General features: G+C 34.6%; 1 protein-coding gene across 4 annotated transcripts in view; it reads left to right on the top strand.

The window, feature by feature from the left end:
* SS18 (SS18 subunit of BAF chromatin remodeling complex) overlaps positions 1-22,089 on the top strand; it is a 93,426-nt gene that overhangs the window by 12,027 nt on the left and 59,310 nt on the right. For all 4 annotated transcript variants that reach the window (XM_034996112.1, XM_034996111.1, XM_034996114.1 and 1 more), the window contains exon 3: positions 108-192. In XM_034996112.1, coding sequence (XP_034852003.1) covers positions 108-192 — 85 coding nt within the window. The remainder of the gene's footprint in view (positions 1-107; positions 193-22,089) is intronic.

Raw genomic sequence — 22,089 nt, forward strand, 5'->3', positions numbered from 1 at the left:
TAACATAAATCTTTTATTAAACTGGAGAAATAATTAGAATGCTATTTGTATTTAAGCAGATAGGAAGAAAATTATTTTTAATATTGGTATTTGTTTTGTTTCAACAGGTATCAGCAGATGTTGCATACGAACTTGGTCTACCTTGCTACAATAGCAGATTCTAATCAAAATATGCAATCTCTTTTACCAGCAGTAAGTACCTTTAAAATTGTGTGAAGTAGACAAAATCTTACATAGAATTATGTACAGGATAACACATTTTTGTTTAGTGATTTTAAAGTTTTGTTTAGTAAATTCTGCCCTCTGAGAACATGAGGGTATTCTATATGATGTAAAAGCTTCATTGTTTTGCCTTCATATTTAATTTGAATCAGTTCACCTAGAATTGTTTCCCTCCCTGAAGAAGTTATATCCATTCATCCATTCACCCACATAGTCACCCACCTTCCTACTTATTTATTTATTTTAATTTGTAATTGTACATATAACTTATGAATAACTGTGTAGTATTTCAAAGCAAATCCCAGGCATCATATACTTTCCCTGGTAAATACTTCAGTATGCATTTCTAGCAGAGAAGCAGCATTATTCCACCCAACAAGATTAACCAAAATTTCTTAATGTCTTATTATACTCAGGCTATCTTCAGTTTTCACTGATTATCTTAAAAATACCCAAATGTTTAAATGATTGTTTGCTGCAGAATCCAAACAAGGTCCACATGTTGCATTGGTTGGTATGTGTCTGAAGTCTCTTTGAATTTATATTAGTTTACCTTTTTTTTTTTTTTTTAAAGATTTTATTTATTTATTTGACAGAGAAAGACACAGCGAGAGAGGGAACACAAACGGGGAGGGTCAGAGGGAGAAGCAGACTCCCTGCTGAGCAGGGAGCCCGATGCGGGACTCGATTCCGGGACTCCAGGATCATGACCTGAGCCGAAGGCAGTCGCTTAACCGACTGAGCCACCCAGGCGCCCTAGTTTACCTTTTTTATTCTCCATTTATTTGTTGAAGAAACTGGGTCATATATTTTTTAGAGTTTCTTACATTCCAGATTTGGCTGATTGTATCCTCATGGTCCTTTAACATGTTCTTCCATTTCATCTCTTATTTCTTATAAACTGATAATTAGGTAGAGAGGCTTGATTAGAGTTAGGTTCAGTTTTGTGTTAAGAATATTTCACTGAAGGGCCCCTAGGTGGCTCAGTCAGTTAAGTGTCTGACTCCTGATCTCAGCTCAGGTCAAGATCCCAGGTTGTGATCCCAGTCCTCTGTTGGACTCCACTTAAAAAAGAATATTTCATTAATGGTGCTGTGTATTGTCTATTGTATCATATCAGGAGGAACATTTTGGTTGTTCCATTTTTAGTAATATTAAGATTGATCAATGGGACTGGCTGGCTCAGTTGGTAGAGCATGCAACTCTTGATCATGAGTTCAAGCCCTAAGTTGGGCGTGAAGTCTACGTAAGGAAGAAAAGAAAGATTGATCGATGGGTGCAGTTGATACCACCCTGATGAATCTATTAGAGTTCCCCATCAACCTTTCACTTAATGGTTTTAGCAGTCATTGATGCTTGTTGACCAGATCTGTTATTTCATATTGGGATCACAGAATGATGAATTTCTAATTTTACAGTTCCTTCTGTATTTATTAGCTGTACTTCTTTTAAAAAAGAAAAACTTCCTTTCATCAAGTATTTGGTTATCCTGAGATAGAGAGTCCCTATATGGGAATCACGATTAAAGGCTGGTTTCTAGCCTCTTACCAGTTTTCAGAATAACAAGTTGGCCCCTAGCAAACTGTGAAGGTGACCAGTGATTTTTTTTTTTTATTATTGTCATCTAAACATACACGTTTTTATATTTTTAATGTGTCCATTGCAGTCATTCTTTCTGATACTTCAGATTATTTCCTCTTTGGTCACTGAGAGCCTGTTCATTTGGCTGCTGTGTCCATCTGACGTGATTCAAGTATTCTTGTATAGCTTCTTTTCTTTCAGGATTTGAGAGCTGTCAGGCTGACTATATTTTCTTCCCCAGAACTATTCTGCCTTGGCTATTTTTTCAGGCAGCACTTTTTCTTTTCTTTTTTTTTTTTTTAATTTATTTATTTGAGAGAGAATGAGAGATAGCAGGAGAGGTAAGAGGGTCAGAGGGAGAAGCAGACTCTCTGCTGAGCAGGGAGCCCGATGTGGGACTCGATCCCAGGACTCCAGGATCATGACCTGAGCCGAAGGCAGTTGCTTAACCAACTGAGCCACCCAGGCGCCCAGGCAGCACTTTTTCAATGGGAATTGATATTGACCATAATTTGGATGTTTGGGGCATTCATTATTACTGGGTTTTCATTGTTTCTAGGTATTTTTTTTTGGTGGACAGAACTAGTAAACACATTTTTTAGAAAAAGAAATAAAGTGTTGAATTAGTGCTATTTCCCTTCTGGAAAGGTTTTTTACTTAGCTTTGATTTTATGTATTATCTCTTCTCTCTTATTCTAAAACTCTCTGTTGTTCCATTTTTAGTAATATTAAGATTGATCAATGGGACTGGCTGGCTTAATGACATTATTGTGGTTGTTTATTTACTTTATACTACTACATATATGAAGTAATTTCAGTATAACAATACCAAGATTGCCACTAACAATAAGATGTTTGTCCTTAAGATCTGTCCCACTAGGAATATATAATCAATACATTTCTTTTTGACTCTGAAATAATTCATGTGGTTATTATTTTGAACTTGATTACCAGCTAGGTGGAATTTATTTTTGTGAATGGTGTGAGGAATGGGTTCAATTTCAATTGTTTCCATATGGATAGATTTCTGTTCCAGCATTATCTCTTGGAAAAACAAAATGATAACTTTTCTCTGTTTTGTCATGCCACCGATTTCATATATCAAGTGTCCATATATATGTGGGTCTCTATTCTGTCTCACTGGTCTGTTTTTATAAATTCCACTATCTTTTCACACTTGTCATAGTCTTATAAATCTTGATGTATGTTAGAGAAATTCTTATGTTTTTCAAGAATATCTTGGCTATCTTGGTCCTTTGCATTTCCATATATGCTTAAAAATCAGCATGTCCAACATAATCCTGTTTGATTTTTATTGAGATTATCTTGACTCTTGGGGAGAATTTATATCTTCACAACATTGAGTCTGTCAAATCATGATCATTGCATATATTTTCGTTTATTTAATCCTTCAAATATCTTTCAGTGGAGTTTTATGATTTTCCCTGCAGAGGATTTGCACATCTCTCATTGGACTTATTGCTAGGCACTTCATATTTTTTGAGGCTATTTTAAGAGTCTTTGTTTTTTAAACAAAGATTTATTTTCTTATTGCATTTGCTATTTACACGGAAATGCAACTGATACTGAATTTCAGTCTTGTTCAACTCTTATTTCTAACAATTTTTCTGTAGGTACCTTCTGTTTCCTATATTCACGAACAAAGTTGTGAATAATGAGTTTTGTTTCTTTCTTGCCAATCCTTACACCTTTTATTTCTTTCTCTTGCCTTACTTCTCTGGCTAGGACCTCCACTACATTCCCGAATAGAAGTGGTGATAGAGGACATCTTTATCTTGTTCCTGATCACAAAGGGAAAGCTTTCAGTGTTTGACCATTAATAAGTATGATGCTTGCAGTAGTTTTTTGTAGATGCCTTTTATCAGATTAAGGAAGTTCCCTTCTGTTTCTGTTGTGCTAAGTAAGAGTTTATATCTTGAATGGATGTTAAATTTTATTAAATACTTCTATTGCATCTAATGAGATGATCATAAATTTCTTCTTTTTTAATCTGTTAATGTGGTGATTTACATTGATTTACTCTTTAATGTGCAGTCCATCTTGCATTCTTGTAATTAACCTACTTTTTCATGACCCACTTGGTCATGGTCTTTGGTTTGGTTTGGTTTGGGGATGGTCTCTTAAAAAAAATGGCTGTATTCAGTTTGTTAAAATTTTGATCAACATGTTTATGTCTTTGTTCTTGAGTGTAATTGACCTTTAATTTTCTCTTCTTATAATGCATTTGTCTGGGTTTTATTTTGAGGTTATGTTGGTTTTATAAAATGAGCTGGAAACTTTTCCTACTTTTTCTTACTGGAATAATTTGTATGATAAAGCTACCGTTTCTTAAATGATTGGTGTACTTCTTTAGAAAAGCTGTCTAGGTCTGGAGTTTTCTTTGTGAGGCAGCTTTTGTTTACTAACTCAATTTCTTTATTGGTTACAGGACAATTTATAACATATTTTATGAGTTGCCTATTTTGGTAAATTGTGCTTTTTAGCATTTACTAAATTTTCAGATTTATTAACATAAAGTTCATGAAATAATCTTGTCTTTCTAATGTCCCCAGGATCTATGGTGATATTTTCTTTTTTATTTTTAACGTAGTTTATTTATGCCTTCTCTTATAAAATGTTTTTGATCATTCTTGCCAGTTGTTTATCCTTTTTTTTTTTTTTTTTTTGGTCTTTTCAAAGAATCAGTTTTTGGCTTTGATTTTCACAGTGGCAGCATTTCTAGAACTTTTTGTTCTCAGAACCCCATTATACTTAAAAATTATTGAGGACTCTGAAGAACTTTAAATGGGTTATATATATTGATATATTTGTAAGTATTCCTCAGTTTTAAGATTAAGACTGAGAAAATTTTTGAAGTATTTATCAGCTCATTTAGAATGAACAATAATAAACCCATTGCATGTTAAAGTAAATAACGTTCTTTAAAGGAAAAAGAACTGTATCTTTTAGAACAGATTTAGTGAGAAAGGAATAGCATTGTTTAGTAATTTTGCAAATTTCTTTCACATGTCTGAGTTAATAGAAAACAGCTGTATTCTCATATCTACTTCTGAATTCTAAATTTAGTGTAATATGTTTTAGTTGAAGTAGAACAAAATCCAGTTTCGCTCAGATATGGAGTTGGAAAAGGGAGGACTGTTTTAATAGCCTTTTCAGATTGTTGTACAATAATCTTCTTTGATAGTACAGAGGATCTCAACAAGTGTTTTTTTTAAAGGTTATTTGCAGTATGGAATCTGAAGCAATATCAATAGATTTTTCTTATTCTGGTACATTGGAGTTCATTGGTCTGTCCTGCATTTTGGATGGATCTTCTAATCATGGATAATTTTGTAACATGTTTGGTCATTTGGGAAATAGAAGTGCATTGAGTCATGTACATCCCTAAATATTGACATATTTCACTAGATGAGACTAAAAACCACATTTGTTGAAATCACCACCAGTCTCATGAGAAGTTAAGTATTAGGATGCTGTCCAACTCAAGATGGTAGATATTCCCATTTTCTTCCCGATTTTTCCTTGAAAGGTCAAGTTTAATCATTGGCAGCAAATGCTGTCGGTTGTTTTCCAGGCTTACTGTGTTCATTTTTGAGCAAATGTCTGCCAGATACCCAAGCCTGGTTTGTCTAGCAGTTGTTCTTTCAATTAAAAATGGTGTTCCATGAAAACTGCATAGATCAGCAAGCAACTCAATCAGAGTGCTTTCATCTTACTTTGATTTGCAACAGATATATTTATTATTTTCTCATTTTGTCCCAGAATATTTAAGTAATTTTTACTGTTTCATCAAGGACATTCTTAAGTGAAGTGACTTTTTTTTTAACTGCCAGTCTGGCAATCAGTAATACAGTGATTTACTGTAGAGTTTGGTGCCTTGATTCATGCCAAGGCTCTAGCAGTTACACCCACTCTCTTACTTTTGCACCATTGCTTTAAATATCAACATGGCATAAAAGTCTTGTTACGGAAATATTTTGACCTTTTGGACTCTTAAAAGAGTCTTGAGGACCACATTTTGTGAACTATTGCTCTTTTGTTTGAGTGTGATTAATTTCTGATCTTGTCTTTATTATTTCCTTTTACTTTCTTTTGCTGTATTTTGCTGTTCTGAATTTTGAGATGAATGCCTACTTCATCAGTTTTCATTTTTTAATACGCATATATGCACTTAAGGGCATAAATTTCCCCCTAGTCATAGTTCTAATATGTAGTATATTCATATTGATTCAGTTCCAAATATTTTCTAATTTCCAGTATTATTTCTTCTTTACACATGGGTTGACAAACACACTTTTTAGTTTCCAAACATACGGAAATTTTATCATTTTTTTATTAATGATTTCTGGCTTTATTGCATGTAGTTATATAACATTTTATATGATTTAGTTCTCTGGAATTCTTTGAGATTTGTTTTCTGTTGCAGCATATGGTCAGTTTTTACAGATGTTCTATGTATACTTAAAAAGAAGGTGTATTCTTTAGCCCCTCAATGCCTGTATGTATTTATTGGATCAAGTGGGGTGATCTAGTTTGAATCTTCTATAGCTTTACTTTTTTTTTTTTTTTTTAACCTTTCTGATGCTTTGTTCTAGCAGTTACTGAGAGATGTATGTTTAAAATGTATAGTTGTGGATTGTCTCTTTTTCCTTACAACTCTTCAGAGTTTTAGCTTAATATGACATTTTGAGGCATTGTTAGTAAGTGCACATATATTTTAGAATATTACAGGTCTGGTTCTTTGTAACGTTGTCATTATGAAGTATTCCCCTCTTTCTGTCTAATAATGCATTTTGTCTTAATGTCTATTATCCAATATTAGAATAGCTCAGTTGGTTTCCTTTAGTGTTTGCATGTTATATTCACCTTCCATTCCCTTGTGTTAGAGATATGAACGGCATGTAGATTTTTTAAAAAATCCAGTGTAGCAGTCTTTTAATTGGAACATTAAATCTATCCATTTATATTGAATGTAATCATTCATGTATCTGAGTTTAAAGTTACCATCATACAATGTAATTTCTCTTTGTCTCATCTGTTGTATATTCCTTTTTTCTGTTCTTTTTTGCCGCCTTTTAATTATTTTTTTATTTCTCTTTTCTAGTTTGGAAATTATGTACTTATAAAATTAATATTCTTTCAGTGGTTATTATATGTTTGTAATGTGCATCTCAGACAATTCATGGACACTTGGATACTTTATTTCTATTCATTCCTCAGTGACTCATTTATTGTAAGGCATTTTAAATCTTTACATGTTTACTCACAAATGATTTTTTAAGTTAGTGTACATTAGAGTTATCATCATTGTTACCATTTGTGATGCTTTTAATTTCTCCCTTCATTTACAACCTTTTTTCTCAGATCATTTTCTTTTTCCTCCCTGTAGAACATATTTTAGTATTTTCTTTAGGACTGGTTTGCTTATGACAAATGCCTTCAGGTTTGTTTGTTGTTTGGTGATCTGAAAATGCCTTAATTTTACCATTGTTCTTACAGAATATTTTTGCCAGGACAGATTATTGTTTTCCAGCTTGTATCTATTGGAAATATAGTTGTTGGTGTTACTATTTTTTGCTTTCTGAAGTCTTTTTCTGAAGTCTTGCTGTACTGTCTGTAGGTGTGGAGTTCTTTGATGTATCCCACTTGGTGTGTGTTGAGATTGCTGAAATCTGGGAATTGATGTCTTTTATCAATTTTGGGAAATTATCAGCTGGCTTTATAGATTGGCTAATACGTCCATAGCAAATGTTACCTGCCCCCCCCCACCCAAGTTTGGGCCCACCTCTCTGGATTTTCTTTCTTCTTCTGAACTTGGCCTGATCATTTTTTACCTTTTTGTCTGCTCTTCCATATCTTTAAACATATTTTTAAAATATTTGTGAGCTTTTTTTGTTGTCTTCAGTGGAGAGTTGTTTGAATCCTAGTTTGCCATTACCTTAGATGATTCTTTTAAATATTAGAATTGTATTCTGTTTTGCTGTCCATGGAATAGCTAAGAGAATATTAGTTACTTTTATGGATTCTCAAATATAACTGTTTCTTTGGAGAGGGAACAGACACTTGCAGAATGACTGCTATGCATTGACTCCCTTCAGTATTTCATCCTCAGAAGCCTTTAGGATATTAGTCCCATTCTATAGTTGAGGAAATAGAGTCTCAGATAGGTTAATTAACATGCCTAGGGACTCATAGTTGGTAAATGGCAGCATGGGATTTGAACCCTGGCCTTACTGAAAGCAGTTTGTGCATTATGCTACCGTGTCTTGTTGCTACTAGGATGGAAAGGAAATAAAATCCTGACCAATTTGCTCTTAAGGTGGTGTATCAGGGTAGAACTTGGCTAGGTCTTCATAGAGTTTGAATCTGAATTTTACAACCTGCAGTGTCTTTATTGTTCTGTTATGTTGTTATGGAAATGAGTGCCTTTATCATTATCGGAGTTTTTTTGGTCTAGCATTATTCTTGTACTTAGGTGTTAATTTTTTTTTTCTTTTTTTTTAAGATTTTATTTATTTGCGAGAGAGACAATGAGAGACAGAGAGCATGAGAGGGAGGAGGGTCAGAGGGAGAAGCAGACTCCCTGCTGAGCAGGGAGCCCGATGTGGGACTCGATCCCGGGACTCCAGGATCATGACCCGAGCCGAAGGCAGTCGCTTAACCAACTGAGCCACCCAGGCGCCCTTTAGGTGTTAATTTTTAAAAAATGTTACGTGACTGGGTTCGCTTTTAGTTTGGGGACTAAATTATAGGTTAAAGTGGCAGGTTAAGAATTTAGCTTATCATCACCATGGTGACCTGTAATTAAGTGAGTCTTAACTTAGTTCCCCTGTTCTAGCACATCTGAAGATATGATAGATTCTCAACATGTTCTCATAACAACTAATTATGGCAGGGATTCAAGTCTCAGGGCATTGAGGGTGGAAAGGGGGACATTTCTCTTTAGGTAGTCTTATTTAGAATCTTGTGGGTAGTTGGGAACTGGTACTTTGCAAAATGTCCTTTGCTGATTCTGTATCCCTTCTACCTAGCCAATTGAAATTCTTTGTGTAACTTATGATACTGTGCAAACTGTGGATTTTTTCAGTTTGTCTTAATTTGAAATATTGTTTCCATAAAACGTAGAAATGTCTTAAAGCCTTAAACATTACTGCCTCTCAGATATGTCTCATGTTCTCTCTAGCTTTTATGTAGAGTACAGAAATGTTTGGTCAGATCATGTATCTTGAGATTTAGTTACTCGTTTCTCTTGCCTTTTTTTAGGAAGGTAGTAATTCTTGAGATGCCAATGTGATAAAAATGAGCTTATAGAAATTCAATTTGGTACAACAAAATCTCTTAGAATTTGCTATTCTGTTTTCACCTGTTGTGTTATAAATTCTGAGTTTTTTGTATTTGTTTTTTTAGAATTTACATTTTTCCCTGTAGATTAAATAGGACAGTAAAAATTATTACCACTTATATTCAGGGAAAGTATTATATTATTTTGATCACCACCTGATTAAGAACCATCACAAAGGAAAGAGACACATTTCATTACTAACCATCTACCATTATTTCACTGTTTTAATATGGGGTCACCATTTTACATCATATTTTCCTAACGAATATAAAAACTGCCATTTGTATATTTTGGAATAAAATTTTTGCCTCCTAATGTTGATCAAGGTTTAATTTAAAATACATGGCCAAATTTTCATAAAAAAATATGAGCATTTTGGAGATCACATTGCTTGAGAAGTTAACGAAGGAGGAGGATTTTTTGAAAAAAATAGAAATAAATATATCCTCATAGTAGAAGGAATAAGAGAGAATTGATCGAGTAAAGTAAAGTGGGGCTTGAGAGAGGGAAGAAATCATTTAGAAGGAAAGCAGTTGGGATTGGAGGTGAAAGAGGAAGTAATGTCAATTTGGGAAAACTAGAGTAACAATACAAAATGGATACAGTCAGTCTGACAAAAGGGAGAATATACTAGTTCATAAGTATAGTTTGAGAAATTTTGATCCTGAAAAAGAACTGTATGTTTTGGGGTAAAAAGTTTTCCAGAATGGAGTTTTTCACTTCATTAAACTAGTTGTGAGAATTGGAAATATGCTGATAATTATATATAGGTTTAACTTTCAGTTTTTTTCATGTCCCCCCAAAAGAGGAATTATGTATTTATAGTACTATTTCATATATCTGGAACTAGGCTACATCTAGCAAGCTTCTCCTGTTTGAAACAAAGTCAAGAATTAAAAAATCAGGAATAAATGGAAAAAGATCTATAAGGAAAAAAGTAACTTATAAAGTCAGTGCACTTCACTTTTTTGTTTGGGCCCTATGTATTCTTACTACAGAAGCATTATAAGTTCAAAGCAAAGCTGTTCATTCTTAACCTTATACATATTTTAGCAAGTTTGTTTCTTTAATTTTAAACCTGTAGCTTGGAAGCAACAAATCAGAAATGGGGAGGTACGGTCTCTAGGCAGGCATACATACACGCAGTGTAACCAGCAAAGGTGGCGTGGAAAGAGACCAGATGGTTATAAAAAGCTGACGTAATTGAAAATGTACGCTGGTCTGGCTCCTATAGTATATGCACTTGGGGCCCTGTTTATCTTAGTAAACCTTGGAGGCGTCATTTGAATAGTGGTTCTCAGGGTTGGTATTTACTTTCTGAAATAGCATAACCCATTGAGGTAATTATTTTCATATATAAACTAGGAACATTTTACCATTAGAAAATATGACTGTGTTATGTGTAAGTCTTTCCTTCTCCTTGAAAAAATTGCATTTTTTAAAGTTTTAGCCTAATATTAGTTATTGTTCACTTATTTTTGTCATCTGGTGGTATTAATGTATACAAACTGGTAGGCCCCATTGGTTTAGGAAATAATTATTAGAGAACAGTTTAAATAAAACAAAGTTTATTTATTTATTTATTTTAGAGAGAGAGAATGTGAGCACCTATGTGCATGAGTGGGAGGGGCAGAGGGAGAGGGAGAGAATCTCAAGCAGATTCCATGCTGAATGCAGGACCCGATCTCACGACCTTGAGATCATGACCTGAGCCAAAACCAAGAGTCGGACACTCAACCAACTGCACCAACCAGGCACCCCAAGAAAAGTTTTTTTTTTTAAGATTATTTATTTATTTGAGAGAGAGCGTGCACTAGCGGGGGGGAAGGGCAGAGGGAGAAGCAGACTCCCCACTGAGCAGGGAGCCAGATTAGGGGCTTGATATCAGGATACCGAGATCATGACGCTTAACCGACTTGAGCCACCCAGGTGCCCTCCAAGAAAAGTTTTTATTAATTTAATTTTTATTTGGGAAAAAGTGGGGAGTAAAGAGTCTTTCTATTGTAGTTCATTTTAAGACATACAATCTGGAAATATTTCTACAGAATTAAAAATTTTAGAGCTAGGAAGAACCTGGATGATCACAGTCTAGTGGTTCTCTACATTGGCTGCATATATTAATAGCTTCTCAGGTGATTCTAATGTGCATCTAGGATTTGAAGACCTTATATTTCCAGGCTTTTTAAATGAAGTATCCAGTGACATTCTGAGGATATGCATATTAAGGAAAATATTCCTATTCTGGTACTAGCAACTTCATTTGATGTTGTGTACCATGAATCATTTTTACAACATGAGAAAGATAATACTTATTCTATAATGTTGTTATGAGGATTAAATAAAATAATTCACGATGTAATATGGAGGAGGTACCTAGGAAACATTGATGATAATGAAGATGAAGGCAGTACATAATTGGAAAGTATAAACCGAAAGAGAAGTCCTATTAAGGAGTATTTGAAGTAAGACTAGCAGGACTCAAATTACTGAATACATATGAAAGGTAAGGGAGAGAGTTTGGAGACTTGACTGACTGACTGACATTTCCTGAGATTGAGTATATGAACATGTCTCTTAATTTTAAAAGAAGGTCGAAGGCTAATAGGAATTGCTTATCCTGCTTTTCACTTAATTCATTATTAAGTTTTTATTTTTTATTTTATTTTTTTTAAAGATTTTATTTATTTATTTGACACAGAGAGAGAGAGAGCGCACAAGCAGGGGGTGTGGCAGGCAGAGGCAGAGGGAGATGCAGACTCCTGGCAGAGTGGGGGGAGCCTGATGTGGGACTGGATCCCAGGACCCCAGGATCACAACCTGAGCCGAAGGCAGTCGCTCAACCAACTGAACCACCCAGGCGCCCCTCATTATTAAGTTTTTAGAAAATTCCTAAAAAAAAAGTTAAAAAAATTCTCCAATTTAACCAGATATACTTCTTGAATTTTAAGCTTATTAAAGATAGTTTTTGTTTATTAGGTGTTCTGTACAAAGAATAGATGTTAATAATTTATTACTAAATTATTAAATTAAACTATTAATAAAAATTGATTTAGAGTAAGTACAGTAGTCTTATGTTTTATATTTCCTAAGTTGCATTTTTTTTTTGGTGATGCACACTCGATGTTCTCAGCAACCCTTGGGCAGCACTTGATTAGCCTTTCATTACCCAAGCTTCAGTAAAAGTGATAATATGTAGTCTTTAGATACAGTGCTGATAAAGCATCTATTAAGGTAATTCATTGATTAAAATTTGGTATTACAGAATTCACCGTTTGCAGATTTGATCCACCCTAAGTGAAAGAAAACATGCTTAGAGCTCTGGAACATCTTACGTATTAGCAGAGTATATTTCATTTATAAATTTTACCTTTACATTCAGCGTAGGTAGTACTGTGATATGGTTAGAACATCAAAAACTACAAAAGATCATACAGAAGCCCACTTCCATATCTGTCTTAGATTGTTTAAATAAAAGCCAGTATAAATACATACTTTCCCCTTTTCTGTGCACGTAGAACCTTGCCATATACTGTTGTGTTTTTTAAATTACAGTTTTTTAAAAATGAAAATGTTTACATTCTTTTTGGAAAGAACTTTGCTAAATATTGGCATCATTTTAAGAATTTTTAAGAGTTGAGTGTTTGATAAACATGATAATGTGTATTTAGTCAATATGATGTTGACTTTTTTCCTTCTTTGAAACATTTGTTTGATTTCTGTGGTAGTTTTCTTTTTACCTTTCTAGCTATTCAGCTTCTTATCTTTAACATGCCCATTAATTGTTGATGTTCTCTTCTTGAACATTCTTTTACCATATACACTCTTTCTGGAAGATTTTATCCATATTCCTGGTTTCTTATATTCCTGACTTCAGGTTCCACCTATACTCAATGGCTCCCAAATATGTATCTTCTTGCCTGAGTGTGAAACATGAATCCAGCTTCCAATAGACATATCCATTTGGATATTCTACAGGTCTCTCAGCACGATGTGGACAAGACATCATTTCCCTCAGCTCCCCCTCTGTTCTTTCTTTGCTGTTAAAAGAAAAAAAGCCCACAAGCTTGAATTTTATATTTCCTATCTCCAGTGAGTAGTATAAACACTGAGTTCTTTTAGTCAGAAATATAGTGGTCGTCTGTGATTTATTCACAGCTACTTTCCAGGTCTTCCTCTTGTACATAGTATGGTGCTGCACAATAAGAGGTGTCTAATTAAAACATTTTGGAATTAAAAACAGAAGCAAGACCATGAGTGAAATGTCTTAAAGTCTGTATTTGTATGAGATTTAGGATAAATTAAGGCATCAGTTATTTATCTGATTTTGAGGTAAGGAAGACTTCCTTGAGAATGAAAGCAGAGGAGAAAACTATAAAGAAGATACTGATTTTATTCTTTTAAAAATATAAAATAAAACTTTTTATATGCCAAAAAGTTCTATAAATGAAATTGAAGACAACAGATGGTAATAGTACAGTGTAATACATGTTATTTTAGAAGTACTGGACATTTAAAGTACATTTTACATAGTAAAAGTGATTAGTTCTGCTGTTTAGTATTAGGAAAAGTTTCACAAAGGAGGTAACTTTGTATTTTGTAGAGAATTGATTTATGGGGGCCCATTTCCCTGGATTAGTATATTATAGGGAGCATTTTGCAGTATCATTGCCTATCATGTCTTTTCAGAATTCTAGAAAAAAATCATGTTAATTCTTTGCTGGACAGTATATATGAAATTCAAGCACTGTCTAATTCAATCCAGATATGGAAAGAGATTGGTTATATCTTACTGCGAGGAATATAAATATTTGTGTGTATGTATGTTTATATGTGTGTGTATATACATTTTTTGGGCAGAACTGTATTATTAAATCAGTGAAAGTAGCTTCTACATTTACTAAGTAAGGAACCTAAAGATTGTGTCTTTGTCATAATTGAAAATAATGTATCTACTTCACTTCTCTAAGAAGAAGCATTTCTTTGACTTAAGAAAAAAAAAGAACCTAAATGTTGGAAATTAAGTAATTCACTCTTAATTTGCACAGAATAAGTACAGAAAAGTATTTGTATGGGACTGTTTATTTATTTTGGGGGGACTGTTCATTTAAACATTGTTTATATTAGCAAAACAAAAACAAACTACGGAACTAGTCTCAGTATTGAGGGTGGGTTAAAAATTTTTATAGCTTATATAGCTGAGTTCTACACTCTTAAATGGGATTGAATTATATGTCAATAAAGAATAATACCTAGAGTAGAATGAAAGAAATCACACAATAGTGTGACCCTACTTTTAAAAACTATACTTGTGTGTGTGTGTGTGTGAATAAATTTTTAAAAAGTTTCTGGAAGTATATACATCGAGTTTTTAGCAATGATTCCTATTTGCATTATTTCTGTTTTTGTAATAATTACACATTACTTTGTAATTTAGCCAGATTGGTATAGATGTAAAAATAATAAATTCAAGATTAAACAAATACATACATTCCTGTTTCTTAACTGACGGTATTATTACAAACTTAAGAAAGGCTTAGAGTCCTATCTCCCCATGTTTTAGGAGTGGATTAGTTGTTTTTTTGGAAGTATATTCCAGAGAATTCTGGTCTGGGAAGAGGACAGTTATTTAATTCTCTAAGATTATATGGATCTGGAGTGACTATTTAGTAATTAACATATTAGGGTTAGGTAGACTTAGTTTTTCATAGTGGAGATAGTTTCATGTTGGATTTGTTATGGTGGGAGTGTTTGCTATTTCAAAAATAAAGGTTGAAGTTCTGGGGAACCTATTACTAGCTGGGGGGAGTATTGTTGGTAAGTGAATCATTTGGGAGCCTAACTCCTTAGGAAGTTGGGAGAATCATCATGCTCTGAAAATAGGTGGAAAATGTTATTAGTTATGAAAGTTCAACTGGTCAGGTTTTATAGTAGGACTAAATTCTGTATTAGCTTGGGGACCAGATGACACAACAACTGATGAGATTATTATTTTTTAAGATGATTTAATTGAGGAAATCATTTGGTAAGATAAAAAACCTGCATCAGTTCAGGCTACCCATGATGGCATCCTGACTTTTTTTGTGGAATTAGTGAGGAATCAATGAGATCTTTCTGAACTGTTTCAGAGATGTGTAGAACTCATTTTTGGTGAGACTGACATAGGTCTAGGAAGCAAGGCAAATGTAATGATGCAGCTTTTGGATCCATTCTTGGTTGACCAGTCAGACTCTTTCATTTGTGTATGTATTGTCATCTATCAGCTTTTGGCAGTATTTTATATATGTATGTATCCCTCCTGTTTTACATAACACTAATTTTTAAATCTCCTATTTCTATGTGTCATTTTAGTGCCTCCTTGTGGGGAACTATATTAATGACAGTTATATGAAAGTTACACAGAGGAAGGATTATTAAGCTAAAAATTATATTTTACAGTGATATTTTTATATTTTAAAGAAACAAAGATAATTTTATAGTCAGAATTATTTTTAATTTTATACTAAATCATTTAAGTTTGAGAGTTCATTTGTTTACTAAACATTAAGTGCCTACTGTGTGTCAGGCAATAGGTACTTTTTGGAACATGAGTTAACAAAGCAAATGAATATTCCTCCTGTCTTGGGTTTTACATTCTAGCAAGCAAGGCAGGTATAATAAATGATTAAATCATATAGTTTATTAGAATATGTTAAGAGCTATGGAAAAGGAAAACAGCAGGGAGAGATGTATTAGGAGTGCTGCAGGTGGGGGGTGGAATTTGCAGAATGTAGAGTGGTCTGGAGAACTTCATGGAGAAGGTGACAGTTGAGCAAAGACTTGAGGAAGAATGTTTTAGGCAGAGGAAACAAGCAGTGGAAAGGTCCTGAAGTGAAACTATGCCTAACTCTTTCAAGGAACAACATTAAGTTTGTGGCTGGAACAGAATAAGGTAAGGAAGTTGTGTGGACAAATCCTATCTTGTAAGCTATTGTAGGGACTTTAATTTTTACCTTGAAATTGGAAGCTCTTGGAGGATTTTGAGCAGAAGAGTGAATTGACATATTTTAATAAACTCATTCTGATCACCATGTAGAAAATTTATGATAGAGGAGCATGAATAGAAGCAGGGAATCCAGATAGGAGGCTATTGCAGTAATCGGCATGAGAGATGTGATGGTGGCTTGTTACCAGCATGGTAGCAGAGGAGGAGGTGGAAGAAATGGTCAAATTGTAGGTATATTTTAAGGGTAGAGTCCCAAGGAGATGCTGAAAATTGAATATGGGAGTCAGAGGGTGAGAATAAGAGACGTGTAAGGAATGACTCCATGGTTTTCAGAGAGCAACTGGAATGATGGAATTACCATCAACTGAGATTGTTGGGTAAAGGGATTTGGGTGGGGGTGGAGATGTCGGGGATTCATTGTTGCAGATTTCAAGTTCGAGATGTTGCTTCCAAATGGTGATGTGGAGTATAGAGAATAAGCAGTTTTAAAATCAAGAACATGAAAGTTATCACAAAAATATTGGTCCCTAATTGAATTTGATATGCTGCTTATATTTCAAAATAATTTTTTTCATTTAGTGAATATTTGTTGAGTACCTCTTTTTTTTTTTTTTAAGATTTTTATTTATTTGAGAGAGAGAGAGAGATTGAGAGAACTAGTGGGGGGAGGGGCAGAGGGAGAAGCAGACTCCTTGCTGAGCAGGGAGCCCGATGTGGGGCTGGATCCCAGAACCTTGGGATCATGACCTGAGCCGAAGGCAGACACTTAACAGACTGAAACACCCTGGCGCCCCCTTTACACAAACATTTTAAATGACAATTGTAGCAGATGCTATGAAGGAAGGGCACTTAGGACTATAGGAGTTAATGGGGCCTGATTATTCTGATAGGGAAGGCTTTCTTGAAGAAGTGTCCTTTGAGGTATAATTCACATAAAATAAGATTCACTCGTTTTAACTGTATAGACAGATGAGTTTTTTAAAAAAGATGTTATTTATTTATTTGACAGATAGCGAGAGCAGGAACACAAGCAGGGGGAGGGGGAGCGGGAGAGGGAGAAGCAGGCTTCCCACCCAGGAGTGAGCTTGATACAAGGGCTCGATCCCAGGACCTTGATACCATGACCTAAGCTGAAGGCAGTTGCTTAAAGACTGAGCCACCCAGATGCCCCACCCCACATCTTTATCCATTCATCAATGGACACTTGGGCTGCTTCCGTATCTTGGCTATTGTAAATAATGCTGCTATAAACATCAGGGTGTATGTTTATAGCAGCATTTGAATTGGTGTTTTTGTATTCTTTGGGTAAATACCCAGTAGTGTGATTACTGGATTGTAAAGGTAGTTGTATTTTTAACTTTCTGAGCAATTTCCATGCTGTTTTCCACAATGGCTGCATTAGTTTGCATTCCCACCAATAGTACAAGAGGGTTTCTTTTTCTCCATATCCTTGCCAACACCTATTATTTCTTGTGTTGTTGATTTTAGCCATTCTGACAGGTGTGAGATTATAGTTTTGATTTGCATTTCCCTGATGATGAGTGATGTTGAGCATCTTCTCATGTGTCTGTTGGCCATCTGTATATTGGAGAAATGTCTGTTCATGTCTTCTGCCCATTTTGTAATTGGATTATTTGTTTTTGGGTGTTGAGTTTTATAAGTTCTTTATGTATTTTGAACACTAACTTTTTATTGGATATGTCATTTGCAAGTATCTTCTCCCATTCCATAGGGTTGCCTTTTAGTTTTGTTAATTGTTTCCTCCTCTGTGCTGTCTTCTCTCATTTTGAAAATTCTGTTTTTATTCTGTTTATGGTATTTTTATTTGAACAGTTTCTAATTGAAATGAAATCCAGTTTATTGATCTTGTTTTTCTTTCTGTATCTTGTTTGAAAAATAGTTTGTTATATCAGGGTCATGAAAATACGCTTATGTTTTCTTGTAAAAGTTTTTATCCATGATCCATTGCAAATTAAATTTGTGAATGATCTGAGTCTAGCAGTCAGGGTTCATTTTTGTTCATATAATATTCCATTGATATAGTACCATTTATTGGAAATATCATTTTTACCCACTGAATATAAGTTGTTTTGTTGTAAGGTGACTGTATGTGTGGATCTGTTTCTCACTTCTATTCTGTTGTCTCTTTATCTATCTTTGCACCAACCACGTATCTCAATTATTGTAGCAGTTAGCAGTGTGTTCTTTTTCAAGACTGTCCTGGCTATTCTAATTCCTTTGCATTTCCATAAAAATTTTAGAATCACCTTGTGAATTTTCTTCAAAAAGCCTGCTGGGATTTTGACTAAGATTGTATGGAATTTCTAGGTCAGCGTTAGGGAAACTGCTATCTTCACTATATTGAGTCTTCTAGTCAATAAAAATGGTATATCCCTCCATTTAGTAAATTCGTTGAAATTTCTTTCAGTGGCGTTGCAATGTAGAGGTATTGCATGTTTTGTTAGATTCATTTCTAATTATTCATTTTTTTGATGCTATTATATATGCTATTATTTTTAAAATTGCATTTTTTATTTTTTTGAAATATATACAAATACAGTTGATTTTTATATATTGATCTTCTATCCAGTTATCTTTTTTTTTTTTTAAGATTTTATTTATTTATTTGAGAGAGAGAATGGGATAGAGCATGAGAGGGGGGAGGGTCAGAGGGAGAAGCAGACGCCCTGCTGAGCAGGGACCCTGATGCGGGACTCGATCCCGGATCTCCAGGGTCATGACCTGAGCTGAAGGCAGTCGCTTAACCAACTGAGCCACCCAGGCGCCCTCTATCCAGTTATCTTTTTTTATTTTTAATTTTTTTATTCTTATGTTAATCCCCATACATTACATCATTAGTTTTAGATGAAGTGTTCCATGATTCATTGTTTATGCATAACACCCAGTGCTCCATGCAGAATGTGCCCTCCTCAATACCCACCACCAGGCTAACCCATCCTCCCACCCCCCTCCCCTCTAGAACCCTCAGTTTGTTTTTCAGAGTCCATCGTCTCTCATGGTTCGTCTACCCCTCCAATTTCCCCCGCTTCATTCTTCCCCTCCCGCTACCTTCTTCTTTTTTTTTTTCTTAACATATATTGCATTATTTGTTTCGGAGGTACAGATCTGTGATTCAACAGTCTCACACAATTCACAGCGCTCACCATAGCACATACCCTCCCCAGTGTCTATCACCCAGTCACCCCATCCCTCCCACCCCACCCCCCACTCCAGCAACCCTCAGTTTGTTTCCTGCGATTAAGAATTCCTCATATCAGTGAGATCATATTCTATCCAGTTATCTTACTCAAATTTTTTTATAGATTCTCTTGGTTTTCTGTGTACTAAATCATGTCATATGTGAATAATGACAATTATATGTCTTCTTTTCCGATCTTTATTATTTTTTTTTACTTTTTTTGTACTTTATTTCTTTTCTTAATACTACTGATTTGTTTCTGGGTTTAATTTTTATGTTGAATAGATACCGTGTTAATGGATATTCTTGTCTTATTCCTGAATTCAAGGAGAAAGTCTAATATTTTATCCGTAAGATGGTATTATCGTAAATTTTTTTTTTTAAGATTTTATTTATTTATTTGAGAGAGAGAGAATGAGAGACAGAGAGCATGAGAGGGAGGAGGGTCAGAGGGAGAAGCAGACTCCCTGCTGAGCAGGGAGCCCGATGTGGGACTCGATCCCTGGACTCCAGGATCATGACCTGAGCCGAAGGCAGTCGCTTAACCAACTGAGCCACCCAGGGGCCCGGTATTATCGTAAATTTTTTGTAAATTAGATTTATTATATTAAGGACTTATCTCTAAATTTTTAGAAGTTTGTATTATGGGTAGGTGTTGAATTTTATCAAATAATTTTCTTTATATATTGAGGTATTATATGGATTTTATTTCAGTAATTTGGTGAATTATACTGATTGCTTTCCAAAAGTTAAACCAGCTCGCATTCTTGGAATTAACACCTTTGGTTGTATAACGCATCATCTTTTTTTTTTTTTTTTTTAAAGATTTTATTTATTTATTCATGAGAGACAGAGAGGGAGAGAGAAGCAGGCTCCCAAGGAGCAGGGAGCCCGATGCGGTACTCGATCCCAGGACCCTGGGATCATGACCTGAGCCAAAGGCAGACGCTTAACCATCTGAGCCACCCAGGCACCCACGCATCATCTTTTTAATACAGTCTGGATTTGTTTGCTAAAATTTGGTTTAGCATTTTTGTGTCTATGTTCATGAGAAAGTTGGGCTTGTAGATTTCTTTCTAATAATGTCCTTGTTAGGTTTTGGTATCAGAGTTTTGTGACCTCATAATAGAATTGGGAACTATTGGGGCACCTGGGTGGCTCAGTTGGTTAAGTGTCTGCTTTTGGCTTGGGTCATGATCTCAGGGTCCTGGAATTGAGCCCCCCACATTGGGCTCCCTGCTCAGTGGGGAGTCCACTTCTCCTGCACCTCCCCACCCCCATGCTCTTTCTTTCTCTCAAATAAATAAAACCTTAAAAAAAAAAAGGATTGGGAATTGTTCTCCTTTTTTTGTGTTTTCTGGAAGGTTGCCTACAATTTGTTGAGTTTTGTATTCATCTATGTTATTTCCTTCATTGTACTACTTTGGGTTTGACTTGCTGTCTTTTCTAGCTGCTTGTAGTGGAAGCTTTTATTATGAGTTTTTCCCCTCCCCACTGTGTGGGAGTGTGTGCTGTCTCTCAAATAAATAAATAAATCTTCCCCTCCAAAATCCAACCATTATTGTGGATTGTTCTGTTTTTCTTTTTGGTTCTGTCAACTTTTTTTTTAAGATTTTATTTATTTATTTGACAGAGACAGAGATAGCGAGAGCAGGAACACAAGCAGGGTGAGTGGGAGAGGGAGAAACAGGCTTCCTGCCAGGCAGGGAGCCTGATGTGGGACTTGATCCCAGGACCCTGGGATCATGACCTGAGCCGAAGGCAGACGCTTAACGACTGAGCCACCCAGGCGGCCATCTGTCAACTTTTTTTTTAAAGACTTTGAAGTTGTGTTATGAGATGTCTAAAAATTTATGATTGTTACATATTCCTGTTGGACTGATCTTATCATACTAAAGTATTCCTCTCGTATTTCTTGTAGTGCTTTTTCATTTAAGTCAACTGTCTGATATAAATATAGTGATATCACCATACTTTTATTAGTGATTAGTGTATATTATCTTTTTCTCTTAACATGTATGTGTCCTTAAAGTGGATTTTTTGTAAACAAAATATAGTTGGGTGTTTTAAAAATCCATTCTAATAATATTTGTTATCTAATTGAAATGTTGGGTCCAGATACATTTAATACAGACCTTGCATGGTACAGTAGAATTTGAGAATATCAACCTGGTATTAGTTTTCTATTTGTCTCTTTCTTCACTTTTTTTGAACTAATCAAGCATTATTTTTTCCTCTCCACTTGTTTTTTTAGCTGTACATTTTTATATGTGTATGCATTTTTAAGTAGTTGCCTGTGAGGTTACAGTGTGCATCCTTGGTTTATTGGGTTTCAGTGTAAATTTGTAGATTCAGCACTTGATGAAAAATGCAAGAGACTTATAACAGTGTAACTTCATTTATCCTTTTTGTATTTGTCTTTTGTGTTAGTGCTGTCATAAATTTTATACTTTTATGTCTGTTTCAACCATACAAGTCACTGTTACAGTTTTTTGTTGTTGTTGTTGTTATGGTTATTTTAAATATCAATTTATATTTGTCTAAATATTCACCTTTCCATTTCTTTCTATTAAATCCTCTAGTTCTGTGCTTTCATCTGGAGTTGTCCTTTAGCTTGATAAATTCCCTTCACTTGTAACAAGTTCTCTCAGTTTTTGTTTATCTGAAACATACTAACTTATTTTCTTGTTGGAAGATATGTTCTCTTATAGAAATCTAGATTGGTTGGTTTATTTTTTTGTT

Source organism: Mirounga leonina, unplaced genomic scaffold, assembly GCF_011800145.1.
Source record: "Mirounga leonina isolate KUSES-001 unplaced genomic scaffold, KU_Mleo_1.0 Mir_93, whole genome shotgun sequence".
Lineage (NCBI taxonomy): Eukaryota > Metazoa > Chordata > Mammalia > Carnivora > Phocidae > Mirounga > Mirounga leonina.